Source organism: Saimiri boliviensis, chromosome 11 (assembly GCF_048565385.1).
Source record: "Saimiri boliviensis isolate mSaiBol1 chromosome 11, mSaiBol1.pri, whole genome shotgun sequence".
NCBI classification, from domain to species: domain Eukaryota; kingdom Metazoa; phylum Chordata; class Mammalia; order Primates; family Cebidae; genus Saimiri; species Saimiri boliviensis.
Window position 1 is genome coordinate 29560993 of NC_133459.1, and position 22073 is coordinate 29583065.

Genomic DNA, 22073 nt, shown 5'->3' on the forward strand with positions numbered 1-22073 from the left:
AGTTGTGAGAATCACGTGAGATCACGCATGCACACAGTCGGAGCTGCAAAAGGCTTTGTCTGTATTCCCACAGCCTGCATTTCCCACCTCAGACCGCAACCTGAGGGATCAAAGATTTTAACTCTCCCCTCTTACCAATGTGGAAACTGAGGCACAGAGAGGGGAAAGCCTTGCTTACCACATCCGCTGAGAAGAGAGAGGCGAGGTTAGTCTGCCACACAGCATTAAGAGAGGTAAAGTGATTTGGCCAAAGACACACAGCGACTTAATGACCAGCTCCTTGAAGCAGGGAAGAAGGGCGTCTCAGCACGGCCCTCTGGATCCCTGCAGCCTCTGTCCCCAAAAAGCCCTCAGTCCTGTGAGAACTCAGTGCCCCTCACGCTCACCAGATCCACCCCGGAGACCCAGAGCGTCACCGCAGGAATGTGGGCCGGGGCCAGGCTCCGGGCAGCAAGACAACCAAGGGGGCTGCACAATGGGGAGCCTGGACCAGGAGGGGGACGCCTCAGTCCCCACCCCCGCCCGGCCACAGCTGCCCTGGCCAGGAAGCCAGCAGCCCCACACCCGCTGCGGCTGGAGATGCGGGGCACGAGGACTGCACCTGCTGGGGAAGGGACCACAGAGCCCAGGTCCAGAGAGCAGAGGCCTAGGGAGGAGCAGAATGGGGAGGCCAGAGAAGGCCGAGCTGAACACCACCGACTCCCTCAAAAAATCCACCAAGCCCAGACACACACCCTCCCACTAGCCCCAACTCGTACACACTCAAGGCTCTCACCAACTGAACTTATCCCCACCCCCGCCCACCTACAAGGCAGCTCAGAGGGCAAGAAACATTCCCTTTGGGCCTGTCCTATCCCAGCCAACTCCTCTGCAAAGACATCCTGGCAGCAGAGCCCTCCCTACCCCAAGCCTGTATTTCCCCTGTCACCTCCAGCCAGTCCTCCAGCCAGCCCTGTGTTCTCACCATCCCCCAACCCCCGCCATCAGGATCCCTTTTTTCCCATGATGGCACCTGCCCCCACCCACATCCCCACCCCAGCCCCAACAAGAGAGCAGGCAGCAGCTCTGGGTCAGGCACCCACAGCCTCCAAGACTGTGGGCAAATCCTCTTCCCTCTTCTCTGCCTTTCCTTTACCCCACTGGCAAAATGAAAAACCCAGCTTGGTGGCCTAAGGGTCTTTCTGATTCTGACACTCTGGGCTCCCACAAATTCAGTCCTTAGGTCACAGTGATCCAGGACAATGTCATTTATGACAGGGGAAAAATGGAAATAACCCACATACCCAACGACAGGGGACGAGTTAAATAAATGAGGCATAATCACAGCATGGAATATTATGCAGCTATCAACAATTGAGTTCTCACAAATCTGCACCATCAAGTTAGGTTATTAGAAGACATAAATGTCAGACAGAAGGCTTTTTTTTTTTTTTCGTGTTCCAAGGAATAGTGAAGGATGTCGGAAAATGTACGCATTGATCATCGGAAGGCCGGACAGGATAGCTGTTGATAAGAACATGCGTTTGGCTCTCTCAACTCCTCTGTGACCTTGGGCAGATGTTTAACTCTCTCAGGCTGCTTTAACTGGAAAAACAAAGATGAGAGTACTCGCCTCGTGGGGTTTACAGAAGGAGGCTGGGCATGTTCACACATTAACAAATTGCTCAGTAAATGCTGGCTATTAATATGGGTATCATCATTATGTTTAAAAAATAGGTTACAAAAAATATGCAGAACTTGATCCTGTTTTAATGAACTCACTACCGAAGTGAATTTCTAAATGCTGCATTATAACTAAAGGTTCCCTAAGGCTCTCTCTGGGTGGTGGGATTACAGGCAGCTTTAATTTCTTCTCGGGACCTTTCAGGATTGTCGGCATTTCTAGGGTAATCCCATACCACTTTGGTTATTAGAGAGGGCACGTTCTCCCTAAGTCTCCATCCATGGCGTTCTCTGGTCTGTGAAACTCCCGGGTCCCCTGGTTCCACGGAGACCCCATTGAGGAACCTTGCGAGGAAACTGAAAGTGGGGTGGAAAGGAAATGAACACAAAAGGCTCTGAGGGAGCTGGCAGGACCCAGCGGCCCAACCGAGCCTCACTAGAGGCGGGCTGGCTCGGCAGGACCTGGCTCCCTCCCCTGGCATCAGCCTGTCTGGCGGCCACCTTGGCCTGTCGTGCCCAGACACCCACCCGCCTGCCTCCTCCCATCAGCCCCGTTCCTGGCTCAGCCAGCCTGGCCAGTCTCTGTGAGGTGCAGGCTGGCTGCCCTACAGCGGCCACTCTGTCCTCCGTGCCTAGACAGAAGCTGACAGCGCAAGCCTGGGAAAGCCAGGCCCCCTCCTCAGCCCGGGCCGGGACACCTCCATCACCGCCCCATCAATCCCAGCCACCTGCCTCTCGCATCACTCTCGGCCACCCTGACTCACACTGCTCATTGATGCCTGTCCCCAAGTTCGGGCCTGAGAGCAGGACCACCCACTGAGGCCCCGTTTCCAGACGCAGCAGCCACCACCCATACCCGCTCCCAGCTGCCCACCCCCATGCTCCTCCCACACAAAACCATTTATGGCTCTGGGAACATGGGCTCCTTCAGGCCTGTCTGCTCCCTGCAGTACCTTTCCCCACCGTCTCTGCCTGGCCAGCAGCTACTCCGCTGGTTAATAAGTACAACCGATGCTGATTGAGCACCTACTGTGTGCCAAGCACTCTCCTAGGCACTGGGTATGTCCTCAAGAAGCTGGCTCAGCTCACACAATACCGCCTTTATGGGCCTGCCTGAATGTCACATACACACGCCAACCACCTCCCTGGACGAAATTAGAAAGTCCTTTCATGAGGACTCAGTGCCTCCACTATGCTGTCATTCACTAAGGGAGAAGGCCCTTCAACCATGCTCCCATCACTCTAACGGCCCCTCCCACCAGATCTCAGTGAACCCACTTGGCCGCCCTGGGAAGCAGATACTGTTGCGTCCATTTACAGATGAGGAGACTGAGGCTGTTAAGCCACCAGTGGAGTCACATAGGATTTGAATTCTGGCCTGGCTGAGTCTAAATCCTGTGTCAGTAAACTCCCGAACCCCTGAGAATGCATGCATGGAACCCCAGTTTGTGATTCAAGACCCCTTCCACTGAGCACTTTTCTGGAGAAGTCTAGGCCATTCCATCCCTTACAAAAATGATCACAGCTCCCACGGAGGGAGCCCTCACTAAGTGCCAGGCTCCTTATACACACATTGCCTCATTTCTCTCCTCAAACACTGTACCAGAAAGGGATTGTCATTCACGTTTCACAAATGGGTAAATCAAAGTTCAGAGAGGTGAAGCAACTAGCCCAAAGTCACACAGCAATGGGCCAGGATTTGAATCCAAGATTAGCTAAACCCTGAAGACCACGCTCTTTGGACTGTAGAGCACACCTGCTCCTAGCCCTAATCTGTTGCCCCTGCCAGAAGGTTCTCAAAAGCAGGACAGAAGTGAGACAGCAGCACCAGCTCACACCCAGCTCCCTGCACAGAGACAACCTCAAAGCCTGGGAGTAAGCAGAAATGGAGGACACAAGACACGCTCACATGACAGGTGGCCCAGCTCAGGTAGGCACCGCCCTCCCCCGCCACGACTCACCAGCAGGTGCCTCCAGGAGTCCATCTCCAGACTCCATGACTGTCCTGCCAGCAAACACGGCAAGGGCTGGCTGCCCACTCCTGGGGCCCATGAGTCTCAGTGTGGAGTTAGGTGTTCCTGCCCTGGCTTCCCAGTTACCTGGTCACAGCCCCTCACCTCATTGGGCCTCACTCTGTCCTCCTATAAAATGGGAATAATGACCCCAACACAGGGAGATACCAGCTGTCACATGCCTAATGCTGAAGAGGCAGTTAGTAGGCACTGAGATGTGATACTGTGTCCCCACCCAAAGCTCACCTCCCTGACCACCAAATCCACCCAAATGACCTCCCCACACACCCAGGTAGTCTGCAAAACCAGGGCTAGTCCTCGATCACTCACCACTGCCTGAAATGGGCCAGTTGATTTGTTTCGGGGCTTCACGGGAATGTGTCTGCCTCCCTCTCCAATTGCTCCTGGCGGCAATGACTGGGTCTGTGTGGTCATTTCTCTAACCCCAGGGCTCAGACTCCTTCTGGAACACAGCCAGCCTCCACCAATCTTCGTTCAGTGAACCCTGTGGGTTGGACCCCTCCCAGAGGTCCGCATCACCTGCCTCCTGCTCCTAATCACTATGGAATCCTGAGCCAGGCCCTGCTCTTCTCTGGCCTCAGTCTCCGTGTGTAAAACCAGGGGGTGGAGAGGAGTCCTCTCTGGTCCCTCTTAAAATCCGGTCAGGAGAACTCCAAATGAGCTGGGAGGAGGGAAGAGAAACTGACACTGATCCCAGCATATTTTGTCATAAAATGTTTATGTAAATCATATGCAAATATGCAGATCAGTGGGCTCCCAGTGGAGCCTACATTCTGGCCATTTCTCAACCAGGCCAGGGCGTGGAGGAAAGCAGCCTTCACCAAGCACACACTAAGCACCAGGCCCCTCACTGACTGGACTCTACCTTCTCAGGAGCCAGGTGAAATGGGCCTCCTTACTCCACAGATGCAGAAGGCCCAGGCGACTCGCTAGAGGTCAGTGAGCTCAGCTGGAGAGTCAGGATGGGGTTCAGGACTAGAGCAGGAAAGGGGAGAGCAGGCAGGGTGGGACGCGGCCCTGGGAAGGGGAGGGCAGGCAGGGTGGGACGCAGCCCTGGGAAGGGACTTGGGGAGCACATGGAAGGCCCCTAAGAGCAGAAGGATCCTTATCCTGACCTTGGAACCACTTGGAGCCAGGTGAGGGGGCTCTAGGGACCTCACCAGCCCTCGAGCTCTGCTGGGTTGACCCCAGCCTCCTCCAGGGAACTGAAGAGACCCTGTTGGAGTCGGCGCCTGAGTGAGCCCAGCCCTTCCAGCTGTCCCAGCTCTGATGGCTCCACGCAGCTCTGATGGCTCCCCAAAGCCCTCCCCACACACGTGCTGAGCATACACCCCGGGCACACACACACACACACACAACTGAAATGGCCCTGTCTGTAAGTGTGCATGTGTGTCCAGGCCTCTCCTCCTGAGGAGGCGGGCTGTGGTTCCCCGCACCCTCCTGTTTGCTGGGTTATTTATAACCAGTCCAAACTCACACACAGTGGAGATGCCACTCCCCACCCCCAGCCTGGAGCAGCCCCGCTGGCTTCTCGGTTGCTCCTCTTCGAAGGACAGAACGAGCCAGACTCAGATGATCTGAGCCACAGCAGCCTTTGGAGTCACCACCACCATCACTCAGATGGGAAACTGAGGCATGGGGCAAGGCATCAGACAAAACTCCTGGAAGAAGGGCTGGCGGGGCCCTCAAAAGCCAGCCTAGGGCCACACTTGTCCCTAGGACTGTCTGCAACCCAAGATGAGGCTCTGGAGATGCAGCAGGATGGGAAAGGGAGGGAGGGAGACAGGGAACAGACACGTCCAAGCCCTCACCCTCACCCCCAGAGGCCTGGGAGGTACCAGGGACTCTGAAGCTAGGCTACATGGCTCCAAATCCCAGGACTGAAGTTCAGCTGCTACACAACTGGACAAGGAAGTCTACCTCTCCGAGCCTCAGTTTCACCTACTAAATGGGCATCATAATAGTCCTGACCTCAGGGGTTGGGAGGATTAAATAAGATGATCCAAGCAAGGTTCTCAGCGCACAGTTATAAAGAACCCAGCAAACAGGAGTCAGTAGACTGACTACTTCTCAGCCTAGTGACCCAGGACAAGCTGCTTGGCCTGAGCCTCAGTTCCGCCACCTGCAAATGGAACAATGATATGGCCCGAGGTCATAAGCACTGGACACCAGTTCCCACACACAGTGTGGTCAGCACACACAGATTCTATCCTCTTCCTCCATTCGCAGGGGGCCCCATGATTCCTGGCCACCCCAGCTCCTCTCCTTCACTGTCTCCCGTCTCTTAGCATCTACCATGTGCTGGGCCTGGGGGCGGGGGGTTGTTCTAGATATTATGCCATGGAATCTTCTAAACAACTCTTCAAGGAATAAACTCCCTTCCCAGCTCTGCAGCGGGCCTTCTGCCTTGTTGAATATAGATGTTCTATAAATACTTGAGGGATGAATGGATGCAAGAATGAATGTGATCAAAAAGTCAGATAATCACAAGCGTTGGCGAGGACGTGGGGAAATCGGAACCCTCACACACCACCAGTGGGAATGTAAAACGGCTCAGCCGCTTTAGGAAAGAGGCTGGCAGTCTCTCAAAATGTTAAATGGAGTTTCCATATGACTCAGTAATTCTACTCGTGGGGCATATATTCAAGAAAAATGAAAACATATGTCCACACGCCTAGCATTAATCATAATAAGCAAAAGGTTGAAACCACCCAAATATCCATTAGCTGATGAATGAATAAAATGTGGTATGTCCATACAATGGAATATTATTCAAATAAAAATAAAAATAAAAAACTAATGCTGAGGCCGGACATGGTGGCTCACACCTGTAATCCTAGCACCTTGGGAGGCCAAGGTGGGTAGATCACCTGAGGTCAGGAGTTCAAGACCATCATTGGCAACATGGTGAAATCCAGTCTCTACTAAAAATACAAAATTAGCCGGGTGTGGTGGCACATGCTATTTGGGAGGCTGAGGCAGAAGAATCACTTGAACCCAGGAGGCTGAGGTTGCAGTGAGCCAAGATTGTGCCATTGCACTACAGCCTGGGCAATGACAGCAATCACTTGAACCCAGGAGGCTGAGGTTGCAGTGAGCCAAGATTGTGCCATTGCACTACAGCCTGGGCAATGACACCAAAACTCAGTCTCGAAGATAAATAAACTAATACTGATGCTACGATGTGGATAAACCTTCAAACCATTACGTTAAGTGAAAGAAGCTGATCATAAAAGACTATGTATCACATTATTCCATTTATATGAAATGTCCGGGCCAGGCAAATCCAGAGACAGAAGATAGGTGAGTGACTGCCTATGCCTGCAGGGGTCAGGGAGAAACAGGGAGTGACTGCTGATGGGTACAGGGTTTCTTTCTGGGGTGATAAAAATATTCTAAAACTGGTGATGGTTTTACGACTATGTGAACATACTAAAAACCACTGAATTAAACATTTTAGATGGGCAAGCTGTATGTGAGTTACATATCAATAAAGCTGTTGTTTCAAAAATAATAATGAATATGAGACTGAGGCTCAGAGAGGACAAGAAACTTGGCCAGGGTCACACAGCAGAGCCTGGATCAAGTTCAGGTCTTCCAGAGAAGCCCAGTGTTCCTCTTCCTGACAGCACGCTTGTCTTGGCCCTGCCCACCTCCTCTCCCACTGGAGCATCTTCTTACCAAGCCCCAGGTGAAGCCACCACAGCCCCTACCCCCGGACAGGCAAATGTTTACTCTGCAGACCACAAGTGGGAGAGGCCCAGCTCAGCAACTGCCTCTTCTATGCTATTCAAAAGCCACTTTTTTTGAGGTGGGCCAGTGGAGGACAGGCCCAGCCCAGAGTTTTCAGCGACTCCAGGGAAGGGAGGCAACTCCAGACCCAGGCTGGCTGCCGTCTCCATCCCTCGACCTCGGAGCTCCACCAGGGCAAGGCCAGCCCAAGAGCCAAGTTGGGTTGATGTCCAAACGGCCTCTTCCCACCATTTATCATGGCCGTCCCCTTAGAGACAGCACAGGACACACATCCCTCTAAATATGGAAAGGCAAAGAGAGGGAGGTGCTGAAGGTGGGGAAGGCACAGTTCGGGCACAGTCTCTGTGCCCCTCCACCGTGCCCGGGTCATGTGGAACGTTCCTCCCTTCCACAGCGTGACGAAGACCATCTCACCTCTGTGCCATGGCCCACACCCACTCCGCCCACCAGGAGCTGCCCCGAACTCCCCCAGCCATGTCCCATGACCGAACATTTGTGAAAAGCAGCACTACAGCTATCTGTGCAGGACGATTTTCGACCAGTGGAACTGTTCTGGACACTGAAGCCATTTAGCAGCCCGACCCCCACCTGGCCAGTGCCAGCTGCACTCCCACTACTGTGACAACCAAAAGTGTCCCCATGCATTTCAAATGCCCCAGGAGCCAGCACCCACAATGCCCAGCTCAGGTGTCTCCTCTTCATAGCGGCGTCCCCATCCCACCCTCGTTCATCCCAGGCGACCACCCCTCCTCCCTGCTCAGGGCCCCAACTTTGACATCTCTTGGTTGGGCAACATTTTCCCACTGAGTCAGACATGCTCTGACCAGAGAAACAGGATCCCCCCCAAGAAATGAGAATCCCCACAAGGCCTCAGCCCTGAAGACTCTGATCAGGGTTTCCCCAACCAGGAGGTGAAGTAAAGGGACCTGCCTCTCCTGGCCTCTCTGACCCCAGCTGTCACTTTCCTCAGGGACATAGCCGCATTTCCTCTCCTGCCACTCCCTAGCTTGCCGGCATCCGGAGTTTGGTAAATTACACATAACAATCTCCGAAGGAATCCAAGGTTGGCTTTTTGGTGGGGGCATGGGGGAGTGGAGAAGTGTCCCTGGAGGTCAGGCAGAAAACAAAGCTCCAAGGCCCTACACACACACACACACACACACACACTCTCTCTCTCTCTCTCTCTCTCTCTCTCTCTCTCTCTCTCTCTCTTTCTGTCTGTCTGCCTATCTCTCTCTCTGCTCTTGCCTTAATCACCTCTAACGAGGCCAGATGATCAGCTGCCCCTGTGGCCTGGGCGCCTAGACCCTGGGATTAAGAGTTGGGATTAAGGACAAACACATTCTGGCAGCTCAGAGCCCCAGCAGTGTGAATGTGTGTGTGTGTGTGTGGTAGTGTGTGTGTGAGTGTGTGGGTGCACACAGGCATGCACCACATATCCAAGCACATTCGGGGGTGTTTCTGGGTGTGTGTCTATATCTAGGTACATCCGAGCGTGTACACGTAGGGCTGTCTGGAGCAGCTTAGATGCCTGTGTGGGTCTGAGTGTGTTCATGTGAGCATGGAGGGCTGTATCTCTGAGTGGTACCTGTGCACATGGCAGAGCGTGTGTGTCCCTGTCTCTGTCTCTACATGTGTGTACAGGATAAAGGCATGTGCACAGGTCCGCGTTCCTTCATCTGCAAGCATGCATCTGAGCCTCCCAAGGTAGGGAGAGCATCTCCCAACTTCCTTAATCCACAGTGTTGCGGGAAAGCCCCTGCAGCTGACACAAAGGGAGGCACAGCAGCTGGGGGACCCCTGATCCCCCTGGCAGAGGCTACAAACACCTTTTCCTACACAGACACCAGGGCCCTATGCATCAGCACAGACACACAGCAATACACCATCACACATGTTGCAAGCACACACAAACCCCTAACCCAAGCCCAACTCCTAAACAGAAACACAGCCTTGGCTCCAGGTGGAAAAAGGATTCCCTGGCCTCACCTGCAGCCCTGCAGCCCATCCCTCAAGATAGAGCTGAGCCCCTTCTGCATCTGAGATTGTGTCCCTATAAGCCCCCCAGCTCCCCAGCTCACATGAGAATAGGATCCAGCTAGGGCTCAGCTCCCAGAGGCCATGTGGCTGCTAGGACCCCAGGCGCTGTCCCTCCTCTCACTGCTGAGTGACCCTGAACAGCCACGCTTCATCTTTGGGTTGTCTCCTCCTCTGAACAGCAAGGCCAGGGCCGATTCCTGGCTCTTTGCCCCCAAAGCTCCCGGAGGGACAGACGCAGGGAATTGTGAGTTCTGGGGCCAGGAGGGCAAGGAACTAAAGAAGAATCAAGAATCCCTCTAGCCAGGGCCCTAACTACCTTCTCAGCCCTTGAGATCCCTGTCCCCAAGGGGAACCCTCAGATCCTGGCCCTGGTGAGTCACAGCCAGGGAGATGGGAGGTTCCAACCACCCAGGGTGAAAGACAAGGGCCTCTAAGGAAGCAGAGCAGGGGGAGGAGGCAGACGAAGAGGAGGGTGGGAGCAGGGAAGGAGGGAGAGGGGCTGAGCAGACAGAGGAGGAGCTAGAGAGGAGGGAAGTTGAAGAGGGGAAAGTCTCCTCAAAACCAAGCCTGAGCCTCCAAGCCCACAGTCCGTCCACCCTCCAGAAAGACGGAGCCCGGCAGATTCCCGTGCACCCTCCCTGCCTACACTCGCACAGCTCACTGGGGCTGGAAAGCCTGCATCCCCTCGTGCCCACCACTCCCTGCTGCCAGGCTCCACTTTCCTCTTCTTCCAGTCTGGGGGGGGTGGGTCACATGGGCTGGGGAGAAAGGACAAGGTGTGACAACAGGGGAGAACTAGAAGTGAAACCGATCCAGGAGGTGTGAAAGCAGAGAAAAGAAACAAAGTGACACTGTCAGAATTTGGGGAAATGTAACAAAGTACCCTAGGTGAGGGTTAAGCAGGGAGATGATGTAATGGGGGATTAGCAGCTGCAACAATGTATCCAAGTGAGAGCGCCAAGGTGGTAACAATGTAACCCTGTGGGGAACCAGACATTGTTATGTGAAATAACAGAATTGGGCTTGGCAAAGAATCCTAACATGTAGAAGATGCACCTGGTAAGCTAGAAGAGGGAGGCAGGAGAGAGGCTGAGGAGTGGTTCACTGCACTTGGGGGCTGGTAGGAGGGGTCATTAATGGATTCTCAGAGAAGAGGACAGCTGTGCTGGGTTTTAGAGGATGAGTAGGAGTTCACTGAAGAATAAAAGAACAGTCCATAAAGAGGAAACAGCACATGGGTAGGCACGAAGAAAAAAGATAACGGTATAATGGTATGCTCTGTGCTCAGGATGTCTTGGCTGGTAGAAGTATGGGATGTACAGGCTGCGCGCAATGGCTTACCCCTGTAATCCCAGCACTTTGGGAGGCTAAGGTGGGTGGATCATTTGAGGCCAGGAGTTCCAGGCCAGCCTGGCCAACATAGTAAAACTCCATCTATACTAAAACTCCAAAAAGGTTAGCCAGGCGTGGTGGCATGGACCTGCAGTTCCCAGCTACTTGGGACGCTGAACCAGGAGAATCACTTGAACCTGGGAGGCGGAGATTACAGTGAACCAAGATCCTGCTACTGCACTCCAGCCTGGGTGGCAGAGTAAGACTCCATGTCAAAAACAAACAAACAAACAAACAAACAAAAACAAAAACAAAAAAAAAACAGAAGGGTGGGAAGGCAAAGGAATGAGGGTGAAGAAGTGCATTGAAGGCACTGAAGGGAATTAATTTGGCATAGGAAATACTGGGCATAAAGGCAGCTGGGGTGGTCAAGAAAGGTTTCCCAGAAGGGGAGTGTGAGAGGAGCTGAGCCTGCATTCTGGACAGAGCAGAGACAAGTAAAGAAACACGGGGCTGGGCACGGTGGCTCATGCTTGTAATCCCAGCACTTTGGGAGGCCGAGGCAGGCGGATCATGAGGTCAGGAGTTTGAGACCAGCCTGACCAGTATGGTGAAACCCCGTCTCTACTAAAAATACAAAAATTAGCCAGGCGTGGTGGTGCGTGCCTGTAATTCCAGCTACTCGGGAGGCTGAGGCAGGAGAATCGCTTGAACCCATCAGGTAAAGGTTGCAGTGAGCTGAGATCATGCCACAGCACTCTAGCTTGGGCAACAGAGTGAGACTCTGTCTTAGAAAAAAAAAAGAAAGAAAGAAAGAAAAAGAAAAGAAAAGAAAAGAAACATAGTACAGGGGATAGTGCCCTGTCCAGGAGTCAGGAGACAGAGTTCTTAGTCCCAGCTTAGCCACCAACTTGCGGTGTTACTTTGGGGAAATCATTGTACTTCTGAGCCTCAACTTCCCCAAATGTAATATAAGAAAGCTGAGTTACAGAAGATACTTAAGGTCAATGCTTTGGCCTCAGTGTCCCCTTTGGAACAATGAACAATTTGGACAAGAGTATTTTCAAGGGGTGCTTCCAGCTGAAATTCTCTCCAGCTATCAGACCTTTCCCCAGCCTGGGTTAGCCTCTGCCCATAGCCCCATATGGACAGAAAGCATGCAGCAGAAGACAGACCCATGTGGAAGCCAGGAGCCCGAAGTCCTGGGTAAGGGCCTGCCCGACAACAGCCACATTGGTTCAGGCACCTAGCAAGGCCAGATTGGCCCTAAGTTCATCCTGGAGGGTACCACACTTTCCAGTCTACAACACACATGGCAGCATGAAGCAGTGCTCATGCACTAGATGGGACTCTGGGGTGGAGGGGCAGGCTGCTTGGGTTTAAATCCCAACTGGGCCACTTACTAGCTCTGTGACCTGGGACAAGTTATTTAACCTCCCTGTACCTTGATTTCCTCTTTTGTAAAATGAAGCTTACAATGGTATCTCCCTCATGAGGCTAAGGATTGAGTGCTTATAGATGAGACACTGGGAGAGTGTTTTGTGTATGGCAGGCATTCAAGGGGTGGAACTCAATACTGTCACCTCCAAGCTCTGGCCTCTCACGCTACCTCCTCAGGACAGCAGGGCAGGCCCTCTTTTACAGACCAGCACCCTCTCTGCCTGCAGGACGGTACCCAAATGCCTTGGTTTGGACTCAAAGCCCACCTTGTGAGCCAGTAAGGTCTTCCATGTGGAGGACCTGTGGGGTTCAAATATTCAGCCCCAGAACAGAGGCCCAGGGCCGGACACCCAAGAGACACCCAGTGACTTTCTGTTAAACGCATGAGACAACACTCTTGTTAGAAAGGGCAGCTCCCTACAGCAGTGAACCCTGGCCACCAAGGGAGGTGTGTTCCCCTCTCCACATGTGGCCCTCCCTTCCCAGGTCGGGAAGTGCTGCATCTACCAGCCCTTTAGCTCCCTGATATACTGCAACCTTCCCCACTTCTGAGCCTTTGTCCATCCTGGTCCCCTTATCAGTGTGCTGCCATCTGCCATGGCCCGGTACAAAGGACACCTCTTCCATGGAGCCTTCCTAGTCTTCAGGGCCTAAATCAACTTCTCATTCCCTGACCTACTCTCTCACCAAACTGAGAGCTTCCTGAAGTCAGGGACCAAGCTGAGCCCCCTGGGGGTCCCTAGTGCTCAGCAGAGACCAGACACAGAGGGGCCATCTGCAAACAGTGGCCAAAGTAGCTGGCAGGTCAGAGGCACAGAGGGGATAAGGATCCAGGTACTGGACTCCCTGCCCAGCCCCCAGCTAGCCTGGAACTGATGACACGTCACAGGGGTCAGGGAGGGAGGCAGTGCTCAGCGTGATGGGTAAAGAAAGAGACGCCTCCTACCCTGACCCAAGAGGAACCACAGACAAGCCACGTCAGGCCCTGCCCTCTCTGGCTTCAGCTGTTTCTCACAGTTCCTCAAATCTGAAGACTACAAGGCCTCCTGAGTCACCCCACTGAGGGGTGACTTCCTGTTTAACAGATGTGGAAGTAGAGGCCCAGTGACGGAAAATGCTGCCCACTACCACTTGACAGGCTAGTGGCAGATTCACCTCTGCGACATAACCACCTTGGGGAATGTATAATAATTAAAGGTCATCACCCAGAAGCAGGCTCCTTTTAGCCAGCTGCAGCTCCCAGCACCACTCCTCAGCACCACCTAACAGGTCAGGGATCACTGGCTCCATTTGACAGAAGAGGAGACTAAGGCTGAATCAAGAGTCACTTAGCCATATCCACCCACTTCTAATGGCAGAGCTGGGGCTCCGCCTGTCAGAGAGGAGGGGGAGGGCTTCCTCCCTGCTTCTCTTCAATTCCCTCCTCGAGATCTCACACTGGCACAAGCACCTGCCACCAATGAACCTGCTAAGCAAGGCATGGCCAGACAAGACACAGGACACACACGTGACACAACTGAACACTGAGAGCGCCCTGCACAGGGCTTCCTATACAGCAGGTGTTTAGTAAATGTCTGCTGAGTGAGCAACAGTCTATGAAGGCTGGCACCCATGCAGGAACTCACACATCTGCATGCTCACCCCGGCCTGCCTGATGCCCCTGAATGAGCATCTCTGTAAGCACCCAGGCTCCAGGCTCAGAGTCTTGCTAACTGCCTCACCGTGGGCACACTGCTCAACCTCTCAGGGTCTTTGTGTCCCCATCTGTAAAACGGAGTCACAATGCCTGCCTCACAGGGCCATGGTGAGGATCCACTGAGATAGTACTTAGAACCACACCTAGCACATGGCATGCAGCCAGTACGTATCGTACTCGTCATCATCTGTGCTTGTGTCTGTATCCCTGACACAGGGAGCATCTTGAGGGCAAGAACCAGGCATGATGCAGCTGCAGACACCCCCACAATGGCAGCCCAGCCTTGAGGAGGGGGCAGTGAGCAAGAGGTGGATGACAGAAGGTAAAGACTGACCCGGGGGCCTGGACAGGGAACAGTGTATGGCTTCTGTCAGGTAACAATGCCCTTCCTCTGCTCCCAAAACAACAGTCCACCTCCCCCGAGCTCTCCAGGAGCCTTGCCTACTCAGGCCCTGCATCCCCTATGGAGCCCCCCCAAACCCAGCCCAGGGAGGAGGACAGGTCTAATGAGCTGCCCGCAGCCCCCTGGTGCCTGCAATCGAATTGGCAATCAGTTTGCTGCAATTAGATTTCCCAGATCCCGCTGGTGATTGATTCTAAATTACCCTCATTAAAGTCTGGGCTGACAGGCAGGGATGGGGGGGGCAGGATGGATGGGGGGGGTCCTAGCCGGCAGTGCAGGGGGTGCAGGAATCTCTAGGGGTGCGTGGGACAACACTAATCCCAGGGTGCAGCAATATCGGACGGCAGCCTAGAAGCCCGTGGCCCATCCAGAAGCAGGATGAAGGCCCAAGTCAGTGTTGTCCCCAGTGCCACTTCCACCCCAGAAAACCTGGCTCTGTAGGGGTTGTGATGACAAAAGCAGATGGGGCTCCAGGGTAGGAGAAGGGGCAAATGAACACCAGGCTCTACCAGCTGTGTGTGCTTTGGCAGGTGGCTTCACATCTCTGAGCTTTCCTCTAAATAAGGGGAATGCGACCAGCCCTCCCCCCAAGAGAGGTGGGGAGGCTCAGTGAGACCATCTAAGGCTGGAGAGCCAGCCCCAATGCATGGGCAAGGCCCCAGGCTGTGGCTGGAGCAGCAGCTGTGGGATGTCAGGCTGTGGGGGCTGGCCATCTCTCTAGGACCCTCCACCCCTGAGGTCCTGTGTAAACAAAAACAGTCACCTACTTTGGGCCAGGGCCCATGTGACAGACAGAACACAGCCGGGGTGCTCCCTAGCTGGGAGGAAAATGGAAAGCACCCAGCCACCATGTCCTGGGCTCAAGCTGCAAATCACAGGGCCTTTCTGGAGCTCCAGGACTGGAAGGGGCTGAAGAGTTATCACGCAGGATGGACTGCAGGCTCCTCAACAGCTCTGGAGAGCCAGCGCCCCAGAAACCCAGCACCATGGACCCTGGAAAGTGCTTCCTCTAATCTAGCTTAAGTCCTGCTGGCTCCAGTTGGGAGTCCTGGCCCATGGTCTCCTTCTAAGGGTATCCCCGCCCCCTAGGTTTCTCCTTCTGGCCATCCATGATCATTCAAACTCAGTTTCCCACTCTCTCCAAAAGAAAACCCTACTCCTCACCCCCAAGCAGCAGTTCTTCAGTACGACCCAGAGAGGGACAGGAAAAGAACAAAAATCAAGGCAGGTGAAAGGAAAAAACCACCCGCAGAAGCAGCCCACTCCTTGCTGACTTTAGCACTTCGCTCTGTTTACTGTATGACTTTACTAATTCTCAAACAACCGTGAGGTCCCATTCTGAAGAAAAGGAGACTGCGGGTTCAGAGAGGTTAGGTGAACTCGCCAAGGTCACCCAGCAGGAATCTGACAAAGCCAGGATTTCAACCCTGAACCAGCTGGCCCCAGGATCTCCGCTCCTTCTATGACTTGAAGCTGCCCCCGCAGGCCTGGACACCCCAAAACAGACATAGCACCAAGGCCAGGGGTGGGGAGAAGGCAGGCCTCAGCCAGCTGGGGCAATAGGGATTGTAGAACCCTCTCCACCTGCTATAAAAGGCCAGCAGAAGCGGTCCCTGTCCTCCACCCCCAGCAGCCAGGTAAGAAAAGGACCAGATCATTTGTCGGGGCTCCCGCCACCCCCACTGCCAGGCCCTCAGCCGTGGCCACTCAGGCTCCCCCGTAATCATGGCTTCCTGTTTGGTGCTGAGACCGGGCCTGGTCAGTCAGGGAGAGGTGTGGCTACCCCTCTGGCCATGGCGGGAGGGGGGACGGAAGTGAAGGCTACCCAGACTCCTGGAATCTGGGGAGGCTGGGAGCCAAGGCAAGCCGGGGAGGGGGGGTCGATGCAGTCAACAAATATTTACCAAGATCCAGCCCAATGTTCCCAGGATGTGATGTTACGGAGCACAGAGGCCTGGCGGGGGAGGGGGGGGCCAGTGAGACAGGTCAGGCAGTCCAAGCTAGACCCTGCTCTCTGCTGGGACAAGGGTTCAGGGGGATGATGGGAGCAAGGGCCTGGGCCCTGGGCAGCTCCTGGCTCTGGCCACCCTGCCCCTTGAGACACAAAATCACAGGGCTCCAAGCAGCTGGGCTGGAGCCCAGAGCCACAGTCCCTCAGTCCCGCCCAGACGTGGTGGTGGCAGTGCCCTGGCACTCAGACCTCAGACTGAAGGCCTGCCCACCACAGCCCCCTGGCACAGCCCCCTGGTGCCTCCCAGCCCATGGGCACACGCCTTGCATGCAGCAGGACTCTGCCAGCCTCACTGTCTCCAACCCACCTACACGGAAAAGGACGCAAGCCCCCACCTGGGCTCCAAAGCTCACAGCCCTGGCTTCCTTCGTTCCTTTATTCCCTCATTCATTCACTCCTTTGAACCATTCAATCAAGCCTGCGCCAAGCACGGAGTGGTCCCTAGGGGTTCAGTGAGAAAACAAGGCAGTCACAGGCCTGCCCAGGAAGCTCAAGGTCTATCAAGAAAGCACTGACACTCCTGAGAGCTGGGAGATCCCACCAAGTCACATCCCATCTCTAAGCCCCAATTACTGTTAGGTCAGAGAGAATCTTAGCTGCAGCAGGACCAGTGCTGAGAGAAAGGGCAGCAGGAACACAGGTTTGGTCCCCGTATGCTTGCGTTTTTTTTTTTTTTCTTTTTGAGGAGTCTTGCTCTGTCTCCCAGGCTGGAGTGCACTGGCGCCATGTCCACTCACTGCAACCTCCACCTCCCAGGTTCAAGCAATTCTCTGCTTCAGCCTCCTGAGTAGCTGGGATTACAGGCACCCACCACCATGCCCGGCTAATTTTTGTATTCTTAGTAGAGGCAGGGTTTCACCGTCTTGGCCAGGCTGGTCTTGAACTCCTGACCTCGTGATCCACCCACCTCAGCCTCCCAAAGTGCTGAAATTACAAGTGTGAGCCACCGCACCAGGCTGGCCTCCTTATACTTTCTACAGGTCAGACGGGATTAAAGGCAGAGCTGGTCACCTCTGCAGAGTGAGCCCCCAACACTGGGGACATCTGGTGCACATCAGGGCTTATGGCAGCTTTTTAGACCCCTCTCATTCTGAGATTCCAATCATTTCCCCTCTCCTGTGCCCTGACCACGAGACCCACACATAAGCCCGCTTCTGCACACACGTGTGTGGGCACATGCACACAAACACGTACACACATGTACACACGTGCACACACACACATACATACACACAAACATGCACACACAATCTTGTTGACAGCCTTCACAGTTTATAAAGCTCTCTCCCCACCTCTACACACCCCCAGTAGCCCTCAGAGTAGGTGCTTTGACAGACTACAGAGCCTTGGGAGGCACTAGAGGAGGAAGAGCCCTGGCCAATCCCTCCCGCACGGTGAGGCAGCATCACCGACCTCCAGGGCTATGGGAGAATTAAGTGAGAAAAGATATGGGACCCCACACACAAAGGCAGGCACTTACTAAACAGCAGCTAATGCAGACATGATCTGAGGGGCAGGGAGACCCCAGAGAGGTGAAGCTGCTTGCCTAAGATCAGCAAGAGGGGGTAGATTTAGGACCACAGCCCAGTCCTACTAGCCCATGAGGCCCTAGCTCAAACCAGCTCTGCTACTTCTGGTTGTGTGACTTTGAGCAAGTCACTGAGGCCTCTCTGTGCCGCAGTTTTCTCATCTGTAAAATGGGGATCTGGCAGGGCACTGTAGCTCACGACTGTAATCCCAGCACTTTAGGGGGGCCTAGGTGGCCAGATCACCTGAGGTCAGGAGTTCAAGACCAGCCTGGGCAACATGGTGAAATCCCATCTCTACTAAAAATACAAAAATTAGGCGGGCCTGGTGTCATGTGCCTGGAATTCCAGTTACTTGTGAGGCTGAGGCAGGAGAATGGCTTCAACTCAGGAAGCAGGAGTTGCAGTGAGCCAAGATCACACCACCGCAGTCCAGCCTAGGCAACAGAGTGAGACTCTGTCTCTAAAGAAATAAATTAAATAAAATGGAGGTTCTAATAATTCCCACATCAAAAGATTATGAGGATGAAATAAGCCAATACATGTAAAGTGCTTGGTGGACGGGCCTCTCTGGAAATGTGACCTCTCTGCCCCTTGGGATAAGCCCCACTCACTCTTCCCACCACTGCCACCACTCCTGCTGTCCAGGACCCCCCAGGGACTCTACGCCCCATTCTATGAGGTGGGAGGAGCCACTGGATTTCAAAAGGCCATTTTTTGTTTTTCATTTGTTGTTTTCTTTCACTTTTGTCTCCAGCACGGTTCACTTCACACCAACTCCCAACAACGAACTCACAGCTGGAGGCACTGTGCTCACTCCTCCGCAGAGAGCAGGAGGCTTCAGGTTCAAGCCCTAATCATGCCATGAGGATAGTGTCACACCCACCCCCCGACCAAGTAATGGTTCTAAAAGCCAAGTATTTGCCCCCAGTTGACAGGTAAGAAAGCTGAGGGTTAGGGCAGGCTATAGCCTGCTAGTGTCATGTGATGATCATTTTCATTGCTTAGTTCAAAACCCTCCTCCTCCAGGAAGCCTTCCCTGACCCCATCCATGCTCCCTCCTAGGAAGGTTCCATCTCCTGAGAGCTCACTATGTAGCAGGTGTGCTCGGTCTACCAAAGCAGCTCATTTCCAAATCACAACATTCCTGTGAGGCTGTCACTGTTACTGTCCCCATTTTACAGACAAGGACTTTGAGACAGAGAGAAATCCCTTACCAGAAATCACATAGTAGGTGTCTATACCCAGAGGCCCTGCTACCTTGGAGCTAACAGGCAACGCACACCTGTGGTACCCTGTGTCTGTCCCCCAGATGCTGCAAGGAGAGATGGTTCACCCAAGGGCGTAGCCCGGAACAGCCCAGGGGCCCCCAACTTGCCATGTTCTGGTGAGGACACTCATCCCGGCAACCCAAGGCTCACAGTCACCCAGGGGAACCCAGAGGGGAGAAAAGCAGGGATGACTGAAAACAGGATGTGGAGGGAGCAGGAACCACTGGGCCTGGCGCTGGGACTTCAAAAGGATTCCCTACTAATCCCCCCACCCCCTCTACACACACACACACACACACACATACACACACACACTCACACACACATACACACACATGCACACACACACACATACACACACATACACACTCACACACACACACACATACACACACACATACACACACACTCTCACACACACACACACGCACACACACACATACACACACATACACACACACTCACACACACACAGATACACACACACATACACATACATACACTCACACACATACACACACACACACATACACACACATACACACACACTCACACACACATACACACACACACACACACACACACACCCCTCCCACCCTTCCACTCCCCATCCCTCCCACCTTCCCAAACACATTACAGCAACTTTGTAAAAGAACAAGAAACTCAACATCTGTTGGGTACTTAGTAAGTACCAGCTACTGGGCGAAAAGCTTTCCAAACACAGCCCTTCCATTCTCTCATTCTCTCCATTTTAAAGAGGTGGAAACTAAGGCACAGAAAGGTTAGGTAACTTTCACAAGGTCACACAGCCTCGAAGTAGTGGTCTCCCATCACTGGGAGTATTCTAATAAGACTAACATCTAAGATTCCTTCCAGCCCTGGACTTTTAAAAGAACATGTTTCAAAAGCTAAAATTTCTAGGATCCTCACACTCCAAAACTTTCTAGGATCCTCACACACTCAGTAGCTGAGATGGCCTTAAAGGCAGATGTCCCTCAGAGTCCTGGTCACTTGGTCTGTCAGAAGAGGGACTCCTCAGAGGAGATGCCAGGAGACACCCACGCACACACCCCACAATTCACCATCTGCAGTGTGAATGAGGCCGGCTATCCCTGCTATCGTCATACTAAAAGACACGAAGACACACACACACACACACACACACACACACAGCCCACAGAGAGGCTGACAGGCAAGCCAAGGGTCATCATGTCCCTGCCCTACCCAGCCCTGCCCTGAGCCAGCCACTGCTCATCTACCAAGGCCATCCCAGAGCCTCCCTGGCTTCGTGTCTTCTGATCTAACCTCAGTCCCTCCTGCTGCAAGCACTGCCCTCTACCTCTCCTGCGAACCCAGCAACCAGGTACCACCCATTAACCCTTTTACTCCCAAGCCAGATGACAGGCAAGATGACGCCTCCTCCTTGACAGCCTGACCCCTGGGAAGATGTGAAGCCTGGAGGACATGCTACTCCCCATCACCTCACCAGGAGCCCCGATTCCTGCCCTCCCCCAGGCCCCGCCCACTATCTCTGCCTCCAAGCCCATACTCTAGGGGTCTGCTTGATCTGCCACCCAACACTGGGTCTGAGCCACACCTCTCAGATTCAGGGCACCTGCCTTGAGAGGCCCTACTGTGCATAAGGCTATTAAATGCTCCCACTAAGTCTTTCTACCACCTGGTGGCTCGTGAATTATTAGCCTTATTCAGCAAGGGAAGTGGCCTGCCCCGTGCTTCGCCTGGCCTGCAGATCTGAAGCCTTCTGTCCCGAGCCTTTCATTCATGTGCACCCCACGTGACTGTGGAGCTCCTTCTCAGGACGCTCGTCAGTCACTTCATTGAATGTTCACCCTCTGAGGAAGGTGTCATTAGCCGCACTTCACAGAGGGACAACCAAGGGTCAGAGAAGTAAGATGACCTGCCCAAATCATGCCATGAATCGGTGGGGGTAGCAGGACTGGAACCCAGGGTTGTGTGATTCCCAAGCCTTTGATTTTAAGGATGGTCTTTCAGAAATCTGGCTGAGAAGGTGACCCCAGCTGCTAGGGTGCACTGTGTCTCTATCCCTCCCAGAGACCTCTTCCTCTCACCCCACTTGGGGGAGAGCTGGGAATGAGACATCCTGGCCAGCAGGCACTTCACACAGGTGGGCACTCAATACTTTCCCTCCCTCCAGCTGACAGCCCCTAGATGGGGAAGGCTGAGGAGGGGCCTGTCCATCCAAGAAGCAGGCTTGGAGCCCCTGCCTGTCCTCCTCCTGCCTTAGTGACTGGTCCACTGAGGCCAGAAGAGGGAAGGGACTTGCACAGGCCAGCTGGGCACCCAGGGTTGCTTGAGAGGCCTGGAGGGAATGCAGGACAGCATAGCTCCTGGAACCAACCAGGGAGGCTGGACCTAGAAATCCCCAGCCTGCCTGAGCCAGGATCTGGACACACACCCAACAAGAACTCACCTGGGACCTGGGTCCCTCAAAGGAGGCTGAGCTCCTTCCTTCCTCTGCCCTCCCTGATGGAGCTGGGACCAATCGGCTGCGGTCACTCAAAGGGACACTAAAGGGTCACCTCATGCACACCCTCTCCACCACTTGCACACACATGGTCCCCCTCAGGGGTCCTTGTCCCATGCCCAGGGTCACCCAAGCACCTGCATGTACATGCTGGTGTGTGCACTCACACACACACACACACTCCCATGGGTCCAAGCACACGCCCACCACAGAGGTCTCTCGCACACACACACTCACCCACTGCAGGCACACACAGCCATGGCCAACAGTGGCCCAGCCGGACACAGGCACACATCATGCACAATGGGTCACCCTCCCACGACCACCAATGGGAGGGCACACTGGCACCCACCCATGTGGCAGACACATCCTCCACCTGCACACGCCCCACAGGTCCCCG

The 22073-nt window shown here is 54.0% G+C and overlaps 1 protein-coding gene across 2 annotated transcripts in view; it reads right to left on the reverse strand.

Moving 5' to 3' along the window:
- Window positions 1-22073, reverse strand: part of SDC3 (syndecan 3) — a 37058-nt gene that overhangs the window by 14020 nt on the left and 965 nt on the right. Inside the window, exon 1 of one of the 2 annotated variants that reach the window (XM_074380420.1) lies at window positions 4005-16570. The exons of the other annotated variant lie outside the window; for it this stretch is intronic. Within the exon in view, the coding sequence (XP_074236521.1) occupies window positions 4005-4109 (105 nt within the window). The 5' untranslated portion in view covers window positions 4110-16570. Of the gene's footprint in view, window positions 1-4004; window positions 16571-22073 lie in introns of those variants that run through there. 2 annotated transcript variants of the gene reach the window in all.